The 13636-nt window shown below is 43.1% G+C and overlaps 1 protein-coding gene across 8 annotated transcripts in view; it reads right to left on the bottom strand.

The window, feature by feature from the left end:
* Positions 1-13636, bottom strand: part of CDH4 (cadherin 4) — an 806698-nt gene that overhangs the window by 75931 nt on the left and 717131 nt on the right. For all 8 annotated transcript variants that reach the window (XM_083618498.1, XM_083618497.1, XM_083618499.1 and 5 more), the window contains one exon: positions 3240-3377. In XM_083618498.1, the coding sequence (XP_083474624.1) occupies positions 3240-3377 (138 nt within the window). The remainder of the gene's footprint in view (positions 1-3239; positions 3378-13636) is intronic.

The following is a 13636-nucleotide window of genomic DNA, read 5'->3' as shown; positions in this document are numbered from 1 at the left end:
CCACATTCTGAATCCACTCTGATGCTTAGTGGATAATTCCCCGCTGCCACCCTCAGTCTACAACAGTATTTCTGGAAAGCAACTAAACAGCTCTGCCCACTCGTAGTTTTCACACATAACACAGTCTTTTATTTTCTTTAGTTCTTTTGTATCTGCGTAAGTTAAAACCTAGACTTTCTTCTTCTTCTAAAGCTTTTCTGCAACAAGATTCACACACACACACACACACACACACACACACACACACACACACACAGTGCAGAAGAGTGGATCCCAAGTTTTGTTGGTGTTGGGTATGAAAACCAAGGTGGCCATGCAATCTGATTTATAGAGGACAGTTCTCTATTTGAAGGCACCTTTGCTGTGAAAGTCTGCCTGGCATAAAGGTAATGATCCCTGAGCAGGGAGACTAGTACCGTATTTTTCACTCTATAACACGCACTTGACCATAACACGCACGTAGTTTTTAGAGGAGGAAAATCCGTAGGCATGCCACCCGTAGGCATTCCCTCCATAACACGCACAGACATTTCCCCTTACTTTTTAGGAGGAAAAAAGTGAGTGTTATGGTGCAAAAAATACGGTATTTACCTTCTGGAAAGCAGCCTGAGTGGACCCAGAGATCACCCAGTTACAATTTCCTCACTATGTTGAGATGTACTGTATGGAATTATGGTAATCATGTCCAATTTTGACTCTATTCATATAATTCAATGGGCTAAGTTCAAGGTGCTGGTTTGGGTGTATAATGCCCTACTCAGCTTGAGACCAGGATAGGTTAGAGATAATTTCTCCCCTTATATATCCAGTTAAAACATTTTAAGTGCAATATACAATGTGACACTAGATGGTGGTGGCGAGCCTTATGGAAAATTCAATGTACAGTGGTACCTTGGGTTACAGATGCTTCAGGTTACAGACACTTCAGGTTACAGACTCTGCTAACCCAAAAATAGTACCTCAGGTTAAGAACTTTGCTTCAGGATGAGAACAGAAATTACGCGGTGGCAGCGGGAGGCCCCATTAGCTAAAGAGGTACCTCAGGTTAAGAACAGTTTCAGGTTAAGAACGGACCTCCAGAACGAATTAAGTTCTTAACCCGAGGTACCACTGTACTTTTAAAAACACGTTTTTTAAAAAAGCATTTTCAGAATGTTTTTATATATGTGTGTAGATTCCACCTAGGTGAGGGGCTTCTGCAGAAACCATCTTATCACGAAGTCCATTCTGCACAATATAGGAATTACCGTATTTTTCGCTCTATAACACGCACCAGACCATAACACGCACGTAGTTTTTAGAGGAGGAAAACAAGAAAAAAAATATTCTAAACGAAACAGTGGATGTATGATTTTTGTGGTTCATGCTGTGGCCACAGACATGTGATCTGACAGTGAGTTTGGAGTAGCCCAATGCAAAAATCCTGAGGATCCATGTGGATCCATGCTTTGTAACCACGTTTTTGCACCACTGCCACCCCAGGCAACAGTGGGTGCGTGATTTTTTTGGTGCAAGATGTAGCCATGGACATGCTATGTGATCTGATGGTGAATTTGGGGTGACCCAGTGCAAAAATCCTGAGGATCCATGTGGATCCATGCTTTGTAACCACGTTTTAAGTGGGGAGGGAAGGAAAAGCACTCAAGGGACAAGGAGCACACGTGGGGTGGGTGGAGAAGGATGCTGCTAATTAATGCTATTTAGCGAGCTGAGTGGGGAGGAGAGAGGGACAGAGAGCCTGCTTGCTTTAAAGGAGCCAACCAGACAGGAGCCGCTTATACTCGTGTAAGCGGCTCCTCTCCTCTCCCGCTTTGCTCCTTTAAAGCAAGCAGGCTCTCTGTCCGTCTCTCCTCCCCACTCAGCGGCTCTTCTCCCGCTTTGCTGTTTCAAAGCGAGCCACGGAGGAGGGAAGGAAGGGGAACCATGGATCCTCTGCTCACAACTGCAGCAGATCCCCAAACCCCCCGCCACCCGTAGGCATTCGCTCCATAACACGCACAGACATTTCCCCTTACTTTGTAGGAGGAAAAAAGTGAGTGTTATGGTGCAAAAAATACGGTAAGTCTTTAGTATTGTGGCACCCAGGGGTGCCAGTCTACTGTGAAACTGATGTAGCTTAAAAGCTTCAGGGGCTCTAATCCCAGAGGGGTCCCAGAAGCGACTAGTCCACGTTGCTTAAAAAAAATGGGTCTAGTTGACCCAATTTGAGTCACACAGCTCAAACTGGTTAATTTTTTTGTTGCCTGTTTCAACAATCCCAAAGTTTGGGAGTCAGTAGCACAGATCTTTAAAGATGTGCTGATCTGCTGTGGAACGATTCCACTGAAGAAGATAAAAGTAGTTACCCAGACCTCATTGCTGGTTGCGAAGGCCCCCCCCCATCACAGTTCAAGCTTGAGGGCCCCCAAAATGTAGGTCTGCCACTGGTGGCACCTACCTTTTGAAACTCCCTCCTGTTATATATCAGATGGGCGCCACCTTTTCAGCACCTGCTGAAGGTTTCCCTCTTCCAACAATCCTTTTAGGTAGACATATTTCACAGGCTACATCCGTGTTGGAACCAGGTGGCATTTACTCAGAGTAGGCCCATCAAAATGGATGGACCTTGACTTCGTCACGTCCACCGATTTCAGCAGGCCGACTCTGAGGGAAACCTAACTGAATACCGCCCATTGTTTTTAGACATTTTTATTGTTTTACCAATTGTTTGTTTGCCACCCTGGACTCCTTTAGGAGGAAAGGTGGGATATACATTTAAATAATAATAACAATATGCCATTTTAATGCAAATATGTGGCTTCTTTTGTCTTCTTTTTCGGCAATGTGTCTCCACTACTTGTTGATGGTGCCTAAGTAACCAGAATAGTAAACGTAAGAGGAAGAAGAAGAGGAGGGAGAGGAAGAAGAATATAATGGAGGAGGAGGAGGAGAAGGATGTGAACATCTCATGACATGGAGAGAATATATATTTCCACAATCTTTTCATTTTCTCAGTATTCCACTTCAGAGCAAACTGGTAGCCAGATAGCGGAGCTTCTTCATGAATCATTTCTCACATCTCCCTCTCTTTCTTCCCCAACCCCCCAATTTTTATTTGCTGAAAGTCTTTGTTACACAGTTATCTATCAAGTTCTTTCTATCTGCCAAACCGGCAAACGGAGACGAGCCGTATCAAATGTCCATGAATTACAAACACGTTGTGTGTCCATACATCATTGCGCTGATGTATTGATACTTACGGTGCTGGCAGTGAATTCGGGTGGGTTGTCATTCACATCTGTCACCATAATGATTGCCGTCGCCGTGTTCGAGAGACCGTAGTTAAGATTTCCTTCCATATCTGTGGCCTGAACGATGACTGTGTACTGCTGAACTTTCTGGAAGGGGAAACAACAAAGGGGACAAGAATGTGAAATGTTTTTCCTGTCTCTCCATACTTTTCTGCAACTTCATTTTTAAAAGAAAAAAGAAAAATATCACCCTGTTGAGATCTATCTCCGCTGCAAAATGTTTTCTTAGGACAAACTTTTGTCTCCCCTGTAAACACAAGAGACAGCAAAAAAAGCCTCATTCTTTCTCTCTGTCTCTCCTCACAATAAATGATGCATTAATATCTAGCTGGTTCTAATGGAAACTTTTCTGAAAATAGTAAGTTGTATGTGAGGTGAATAAAACTTGCAAGCCATGTTTACATGAATCCTGTAGGTCCTATTTGGGTGTTCAGTTTCCTCACATGGTTAGAATTGTGTGAAGGAGAGCTAGTTCAACTACCTTGATCATCGTGCCTTTGGCTACTTCCAAATAACATTTAGGGATGAGTTAATCTGTCAAATTCAGTCCCCCCCCCCCGTCTTAATTTCAATTCTCCACGTTTCCACACCAGTTTGCATTTTGTTAAAAAACCCAAACTCCTCATGAAAATTCATTGGCATTTTTGTGCAAATTTCTCCTAATACACTTGTTTTTGCACACCATTTTGCTTAATGCACCCCCCTTTTTTTGCAAAGCGATTTCCCCCCAAAATAATGAATTTTTATGTTATTTTCATTTGCATTTTTTTGTTGATGCTTTACCCTTGCATATGCATGCATGCATGCCTGTATTCATTCATTTATTTACTCATCTGATTCCATCTCCAAATTGCTTCCCACAAAACATCTCAAAGCGATTTCTCGGTAAAAACATTAGCAATAGAAACAATTACGCAATTTCATATATGCAAAGCAGATGTAACAATTAAACATAAAATATAGAAAAAACTTTGATATGTTAAAAAACCAGCAGCAATTTCATATTGATAAAAACCTTGCCTCACAGGACTGTTTTGAGGATAAAAAGGGGCAGCCCTATCATTAGACAGGTGGAGGAAATTGAATTTATGTTGGCTCCTCCTCAGCCGCCTGATCATTCCACTCTGCTGGAGACCAGAGTTTTGTGTGCCGCTAAAATAGCCTGCTGCAGCTGAGAATGCTGCCTCCTTGCCAGTTCCCAGTCGACTTCTGCTTGGACTGGTCCTGAAAAGGGGTTACATCCATGGACACAGACCTAAAATCTCCTGGAAAACACTAGCTATAAAATGTGATAGGGTGAGGGGAAGGGTGGACAGAGACTTTTTGTTGTGGTATTGTTTTTCCTGGAGGTATAAGAGGTTCTGCTTTCCCCTTATGGAAGCCAAAATAAAAAGGGAGAATTATCAGAGCAATTATCAGGCAAACAACTATAAATACCTGCAACACCAGCTCAGTGAGTTCACTTAGGCAGATGAAAATCCATTAAATGAGCTGCTAATATTGATGTGGAGCTTTAGAAAGGGAAGGGAATCTTGACGCAACAAATGACTTATTGGCCTTATCATTTCAAAGTGTCTCCTTTACTAGGAATCGCTGAAAATTGAATTTCCTCAGAGAGCCAGGATGTCCCATCTGCTATTGACTGGGATCATCAGCCACAGATGATTAGGAATGAACAAAAGCAAGTTTTATTTTTGAAGCTGTTCAGACCCACAAAGCTGAAAGCAGCCTCCTAGAAATGTCTGGGGACAAGACGCTGGAGAAAGATCGTCTCCTGAAAGCCACTCTTCCAATGCTACTCTTTGGACTCAGTCCTGGAGGTGGGATTGGAACCAATGTAATACAGGGCCCCCAATTCCCATTCCCCAGAGCCAGTTCAGGAGGACCCCATGGTAGATGGCATCAAATACCAATGGGAGCTCAAAAATATAAAAACATCAGCAATACAAAGGAGATGGTGTTGGACTTTCGGAGGAAGAGAGGAGAACTAGCCCCGTTGTACATCGGGGAGGGCTGTGTGGAGAGTGTTCCTTTAAATTCCTAGGAGTTTATCTCAATGAAGACCTTACTTGGAAAATAAATACAACCCAGGTGGTTAAGAAAGCCCAACAGAGACTCCATCTCCTCAGAGTATTGTGAAAGAACAATATCAATCAACATTTGATGATCTCCTTCTACCGGTCCACAATAGAAAGTATCCTTTCATACTGCATCACGGTGTGGTACGCTGGTTTGACATCAACTGATAGGAAGTGCCTACAGAGGGTGGTGAATACAGCACAAGATATTATGGGCTGTCCCGTGAATCCACTGGATGAAATAGTGGAAGAACGTTGCCGCAGGAGAGTGAGGAAAATTCTCAGGGATGATTCATATCCTGGCCGGCACTTTCTTGATCTCTTGCCCTCAGGCAGAAGATATAGAAGCACGATTAGTCGCACCAACAGGGTAAAGAACAGCTTCTATCTGTGGGCTGTTAGGCTGCTGAATGAAAAGATAACAACAGGGCAACTGACTTTTGGGTTTGGTGGGTGTGCGTCAGTAAACGAGGGGAATTAAGACTAAGAGAGCTGAGTGGGGGGTGCTCGTGTAATCTCACTGTATAAAAGTTGTACAAGTGACAAATGAAAGGTCATCCATCAGGGTGACCAAGGTCAACTCAGTTTCGTGGCCGGGCCTGAACTCAAATTGGAATGGATCAGACACAAGATTTACCCACTCTGGAAGAGTGGCAGATGAAAGTGATGGACTATATGGAACTGGCGGAAATGACTGGCAGAATCCGAGACCAGGGAGAAGAGTTGGTGGAAGAAGATTGGAAGAAATTTAAAGACTGTCTACAGAAATATTGTAAAATTAATGAATGTTAAAATGATGATTGGATTGAATAGGGGGTATTAGCAACAAAGTTAATAAGAATATGCAAAAATGAATTGATAATGGATGAAAATATAGAGTTATAATATGTTAAGATATAGAGTTAAGATAAATGAAAGAGGGTAAGGATTTGCTGATTTGATTACCTAAATGGGAATACAAAAAGGGGAGGTGTGAGGAGGTCAAGGAAACAAGTTAATGAGCATAAAGTTATAAAAAATGGATTTGTTTTTAATTCTTTTTTACCTATTCGTTTTTTGTATGTTGTATTTTTATTTGTATTTCTTCTTTTTTGTGTACTTTTTTTAGGTTTTCTTTTTTTTATAATCTTTTTTTTTTATTTTGTTCTTTTCATATGTTCTTTTCTGTATTTTGCAAACTGATGTTTTTGTAAAATTCCAATAAATATTATATATATATATAAAAATGGAATGGATCTAAGTAATCTGCATCCTCCAAGAATATTTGCAGCTGTGTCCACCACCTTCCCCCCAAAGCAGGTATTGGCAAAAGATCCCACCCAAAAGGTCCAGAACCAGTTTTTTTAGGAGTGGTTGCAGCACTGCTTCTTTCAGTGCAGCACAGAGCACCTCCTCATGCAGCAAAGGGTCAACCACACTCTGGATCCAACCAGACAGCTTCTCTCTGCTAGATTTGATGAGCCAGGAGGGACAGGGTCAAGGGGGTACATTGAGATCACTCTGAAGTTCAGCGATTTTATCCAGTTGCTCACAGCTGGTCTTCTTACATGTGGTTTGACTCAAGCACATTTTGCGAGGAATTTCCCCATATATCATGCGTTTTTCTATGTCGTTTTCACAAACAAATGCATCTTTATGCACACATTCCCTCAATATATGAATCACAATATTCAGGTAAGTGTGAATTTTGAAAGACGGCTGTGTTTTGCTTTACACATTGTTTTGGAAAATGCAAATTTGATAGATTTTCCGTTAAATGTGGACTGAATCAAATCCCTCTCCAATTCCTACTCGGTACAGCAGGCCCACAACTTACATGCATTTAACTTGTGCACATTCAGCTTTACGTGTGTTGCAAAAAATATATTAAAAATTTAGAAGGGGGTAGGATTCCAGGAAAAATGGCATTGACAGCCCTGCTTGCAATTTAACCCAATGGGTTTTGAATATACAAGATTTTGGGTTTAGGTATGAACCCCAGAACTTAACCCGGACAAAACTTCTGTCTACAACAGAAGTGAAGTGGGAGGGGAAAATAATTTCTCCTCTCTGCCCTCCCATCCATCAAAGAACCACGGCATCTCTCTGCTTTCCTGCACAGCTTCTTCCTCCCATTTAAACTTTGCGGCGCTCTCTTCTACCTTGTTTTCAGCATGACCCCTACAAAGCAGTGTCTGGGCTCAGAGGTCGTCACTTGCAGATTTATCAGTCAGAACAACCTGGGACTGTCAGAGCCGTTTGCTGCTCTTGTCTCACTGTCTTGCCTCCAGCTAGGGCACCGCAAAGGCAGCATGGTTTCTGTGTCAAAAGTAATTCGGGAACCCGTTGACGCAGTTATGCAAACTTTCATCTGAACCTGAAAGCTGAACTGCAAGAGAAGGTCACGCAAGTCTGAGAAAAAGACTTTTTGATAGCAAGGCTTCTAAGTGCTTGCTCCGGCGAAGCCCCATTGCATTGCATTGCATCACAGAAGACCTTGCTGGGTGAAGCTGTTTGAAGGTGGTTGTTCCAGTAACATGGCCTTCTGTTCTGCAGCCCCCCCCCATCCCCTGACTTTTGCTCTTTTGGCTTGTCTGTTATTCAAAGAACATTACAGGAGAAAAGGCATCCAACAGCTGACCCAAGATAAGAAATCTGAAAAGTTTCATTTTAAAAAAGTTTTTTTTAAAAAAAATTTCAAAAACTTCACTATCTTGCCATTCTTGTCCTCCCAGCCCCTCCACCCAAATCCAGGTCACTTATGAAAGCTCCGATTTTTTGAACACTAATAATGATATATTTATACAGTGGTACCTTGGTTCTCAAACTTAATCCGTTCTGGAAGTCCGTTCCAAAACCAAAGCGTTCCAAAACCAAGGCGCGCTTTCCCATAGAAAGTAATGCAAAATGGATTAATTCGTTCCAGACTTTTAAAAACAACCCCTAAAACTGCAATTTAACATGTTCTTTACTATCTAACGAGACCACTGATCCATAAAATGAAAGCAATAAACAATGTATTGCAGTCACACAATCAATCAATCAGTAGCTGAACTGGGTTCCACACACTCACAAAAACAAAGGAAAAAGCTGCAAAAACCAAAACTCAAAATAAATAGCAAAAACAGACAGACCTCAGCGTAACACTCAAAACGAAAGTGTGGCACTCAAATAGAAAGTGTGGCCCTCAAAACAGAAGCGTAACACTCAAAACAGAGCACGTTTGGTTCTGAAAAAAGTAGGGAACACTTACTTCCGGGTTTGCAGTGTTTGGGTTTCAAGTTGTTTGAGTACCAAGATGTTGGAGAACCAAGGTACCACAGTATATGTATCTGTGCAGTGCTAGCTAGGAAAGGTCCCTGCATATCCCAATAACAACATAAGAACCAATGTCTCTTAGGAACATAGAAAGCTGTCAGTGGCCCATCTAGCTCAATACTGTCTACTGAGACTGGAAGAAACTCTTCAAGGTTTTAGATGGGGCATTCCCAGCCATACCCAGAGATGCTGAGGACTGAACGTGTCTCTACATGCATGACAGAAGTGCTATCAATGAGGTACAATCATTCCATAGACACCTGCAGTCTTGCAAGACATCTAAGCCAGGCATAGGCAAACTCGGCCCTCCAGATAACAGGACCAGTGGTCAGGGATGATGGGAGCTGTACTCCCAAAACATCTGGAGGGCCGAGTTTGCCTATGCCTAGTCTAAGCAGTGGGAAGGGGTAGAAGATAGAGTGTAAACCAGCTAAACACAACTTTATAAAATTGAGCTACAGGTGATATCCATGCTGGAACATATTCAGGACTGGAAAGGTCACGTTACCAAACTAGACCACTGGTTTCATCTGTATCAACATTACCTACCATTGTCTGACAGCAGCTAGCCAGGGTTTTAAGCAAATGTCTTTCCCAATGCTATCTGGTGATGCCAGGATTGAACCTAGGACCTTTTCCCTGCACAGTATGTTCCCTTCCACGGAGCTATACGGATCTCGCTTTGGAGAAAGAGTCATCTTATGGCCCAGGGTTGATGTAATATGCAAGGACAAATGGACTGGATCCAACAGTGTTTCAGTGCTTTTTCACTAACATAAGGAGAGTGGAGGATGCCGAAGGAGTTGCTATGGCCTGGAACAACAGCCTGCAATCCTCAATGACCTTCAACAAGGTAAAGACTCAAACATGTTGAATGTGACAAAAATGAAAAGTGGGGAATGCACCATTGTCTTGAGAATTCTGTTTTTTGCCTCTCTCCAAAATTGCAGATACAGTCATACCTTGGTTCTTGAATGCCTTGGTACTTGTACGTTTTGGCTCTCGAACGCCAAAAACCCAGAAGTGTTCTGGTTTTTGAATGTTTTTTGGAAGCCGAACGTCCGACGCAGCTTCCTGCAGCCAACCAGAAGCCACACCTTAGTTTTCAAACATTTTTGGAAGTCAAATGGACTTCCAGAACAGATTACGTTTGAGAACCAAGGTACGACTGTATGTGCAAACTCTCATTGTGAGTACAGTTCCCCGTTATAGGAAATGCGAAAGAGATGAATAAAGCTAAGACTGAGATCAGTGTGAACACAAAGGAGCAAGGATTGGCATGATAGGTGCTCCATGCACCATTGGTGTAATGAACTTCAGTTCTTCTGGGAAGCCACTTTGAGAAGATTGCATTTATTGGGATTAGAGGGGAATTCCCCTTACAGCAGCAGCTTCTCTATGCCCCCAACCTCTTCGCCACAGCCAAATGGCCTTTTGTGGTGCTGTGGTCTAGACTACAGAGCCTAGGGCTTGCCAATCAGAAGGTCGGCGGTTTGAATCCCCATGACGGGGTGAGCTCCCATTGCTTGGTCCCTGCTCCTGCCAACCTAGCAGTTCGAAAGCACGTCAAAGTGCAAGTAGATAAATAGGTACCGCTCCGGTGGGAAGGTAAACGGCGTTTCCGTGCGCTACTCTGGTTCGTCAGAAGCGGCTTAGTCATGCTGGCCACATGACCCGGAAGCTGTACGTCGGCTCCCTCAGCCAATGAAGCGAGATGAGCACCGCAACCCCAGAGTTGGCCACGAATGGACCTAATGGTCTGGGGTCCCTTTACCTTTACCTAATTCCCATCCCAGCCTGAAGATGAGGATAAGAGGCGGGGGGGTGAGTTCCTCCTTCCTTCCGAAAGGCCAACCAGCACCACTCAGAAAGTGGCCTACAGGCTGCCAGTTAGTTGATGATACCTAGCTCAGTAGATCTCATCAGTGTTGCTACTGAGATCTTTGACTTAACAAATTCAGCTGCCTAATGGATATCACTGTAGTTGGAAGTGCAATGACATTTTATCCTAAATAGGAAGTAATGGGTGAAAGCATAGAAGGATAAAAACAAAAAAGAACACCTAGTCTGTGCATTCAGGAAATTAAAGATACCCCTGAAAAGCAGAGAATACCCCAATTATTTTGAGAAGTGATGAAAAATAAGAGGTGATCTGTAAAATATTAGCCATCAAATGCTATTTCATTTGAATGTCTAGAGCCCGGATTCATAAGGCATAGCAATTTCAGATAAGCCTCTTCAGTTATCTCTAATTAAATCACCAGTGAGGCATGCCCCAATATGTGAGAAATTTGAACGAAGCTTCCCCCCTCCCTGAACACTAACTTTTTCATGCTTGTGTGTTAAGCTGATTTTATTGAGCCATTCAGAAAATTACCATTTCAATGTGTCTTTACAATTTGTCACAGCATTTCTCTGGGAAAATCTCCACCCTCCCGCCATTGAATTTTTGGGGATATCATATAGTTATTAAGGCTGCTTGACAGACAAAGAAAGGGCCAATGTCTGAGGCCCAGAGTTTGCAAATACTCAGGTATAACTCAGGTGCTTAAGGACCAGCACATTAAGAGGTGATTTGTTCTTTGAAGGTTCTATAGAACTTGTACATGTCGGAATCTAAAGCCATATCAGTCAGAGGTTTTGGCCACTCTCCAGGTGCCCGGCTTGGATTCCTTGTTGATCTCCCCCGTCAGCGACTCCCGGCAAGACAAGGCGAGATCTCTTATCGGCGATCCTTCCCAACGTGAGAAGAACACAACCACTCCTCCCCTCTTCCCTGCCATCCCCAGGGAGGGGAAAGAGACAGACAGAAATGTCTTTACATGCCTTTATTTCTGTCTTTCCAGCAGTGCAGAGAAAACATGTCTGCACTCTCTTTACAGCAATAGCAGAGAGGGAATAACTCCACCCATGTACTTCTGGTACAGGGTCATGTGACACTCTGAGCTAACATCCGGTGCTCAGTGCACATAATAGACTGTCCCTTGTTCCCACGGTACAGTCCCATAACATCAACATCCTGTTTGGCTTTCCAGCCATCTGGAGCACTCAGCAGCATTGCTCCTTTTTCGTAACAGTACAGTCATACCTCGGGTTACAGACGCTTCGGGTTGTGCGATTTCTGGTTGTGCACCGCGCTGAACCCGGAAGTACCGGAACGGGTTACTTCCGGGTTTCAGCACTTGCGCATGCGCAGAAGCGCTAAATCACGCTTTGCGCATGCGCAGAAGCGCCGAATCACAATCCACGCATGCGCAGACGAACGGGTTGCGAACTCTGCAGGTTGCGAAGGTGCCTCCTGCACGGATCACGTTTGCAATCCTAGCGTCCACTGTACTCTCAGTTTGCTTCATGCCCTCCCTCCAAAGCCAGGTGTTATTATGGGTATGCTATAGTAGCATTTCCCAACCTGTGGGTCATGACCCACACATGGTTGGTGAGGCCCCTGCAAGTTGGTGGTGGGGCTTTTGAAGTAAACCCCAAACAATTGCTTTTAATCCTTAACAAATATGATGAATGTCACTTACAACGTGTTTCCAAACCGCTTACAACTTGCAGTGGAACATCAGAAAGTCTTAAGACTTATGTTTTAACACTTGGGAACCAGTCTCTGCTGGCTGGTGGCACATGTAGTGAATGATCACCACAAGGGAGTTGTTTTGAGTGACTCTTACAGCTCCCTTCTGGGTATCCAGCAATCTGATAGTTGGCGTTCTTACCCTCCCATAAACAAAACTGTGAATAACTTTGTAAGTACAACAAATTTCACATTAATAGGGGTGTTATGTACATTTTTGCTCGGGTGCCTCAAGCCATGGTTATAAAATTGGCAATATTTCAGTTAGACATGTACAAAACTGACTTCTGCCGAAGTCTTATGGTCTAAAATTCATGTGATGATAAATCAATGGGCCACAACACCAAGCAAATTTGGGTTGGTGGGACGCCATATTGAAAAGGTTGGGAGCAAGGTTAACAGCAGCCATAGGGCTTCAGACAAATCAAAAATTAAGATTAGAATGGCAATGTTTCGAGGAATATATGGAAAAACACTGCTCTGAAAAGAATATGTTGATATACATGGATTATGTATGTAAAGTATAAGTGAGAAAAATAATTAGAAAGGGGTATAAGAGGTGCATTATCCAAATAATGCAATGACAATATTTAAAGTTGAACCAAAGGAAGTCGAGTCGTGGTGGAGGGAAGTCATGGGGGTATGTAGGGTATATGTTTGTAGTATAGGGGGTACATGTATGTTTTCTTTTTGTATCAGTATTTGCTTGTTTATTTTATTTTCATTTTTCATATCATTTATTGAGAAATATATATATTTTTTTAAAGAAAAGGTTGGAAACCACTGTACTACAGCACAGACTGCAGGAGGGAAATCTCAGGCCTGGGGCAAAATGAAGCCCCCCATTCTCCTCTCTCAGACCCCAAGATTCTCCTTTGGCCACGCCCCTTCAGTAAGCCACACCCTCACCAGCCCTTCTTCAAACTCTGCTCGTGTGTTTTGCCTGCCTGGAATGTGTTTTTCAACTGTGATAATATCTCTTGCCTCCCTGATGGATGGAGATGTATGTAGGGTGCACGGTTTACATAGAAACCACTGAGTTTTGCCTGGGTGGAATGTGGCCATCTGTGAATCTGTTGCTCTGCCAACCCTGTACACAATGGGCATGTAGTCCCTGGAAGGGAATATGGCCCTGGTGTAGAGCCTCAGAGTCAGCCCAAGTCATTTTAGACCTTTGGCTGAAATTTGGGTAGTTCACCTGGGCTCCCAAACACACGCTGTTCTTTAATTTCATTTATATATTTAAGAGACTTCAAAGCCATCAATATCTTTTGAAGGATATGCCAAATTTTTTGCTCTATAGGACGCACTTTCCCCCTCCTAAAAAGTAAGGGGAAATGTGTGTGCGTCTTATGGAGCGAATGCAGGCTGCACAGCTTTTGCTGAAGCCAGGA

This window comes from Podarcis filfolensis (genome assembly GCF_964270895.1).
Source record: "Podarcis filfolensis genome assembly, chromosome: 6".
In the NCBI taxonomy this organism is placed as follows: Eukaryota; Metazoa; Chordata; class Lepidosauria; order Squamata; family Lacertidae; genus Podarcis; species Podarcis filfolensis.
The sequence above is the reverse complement of the archived record's forward strand: the minus strand, read 5'-3'. Positions and strand labels throughout refer to the sequence as shown.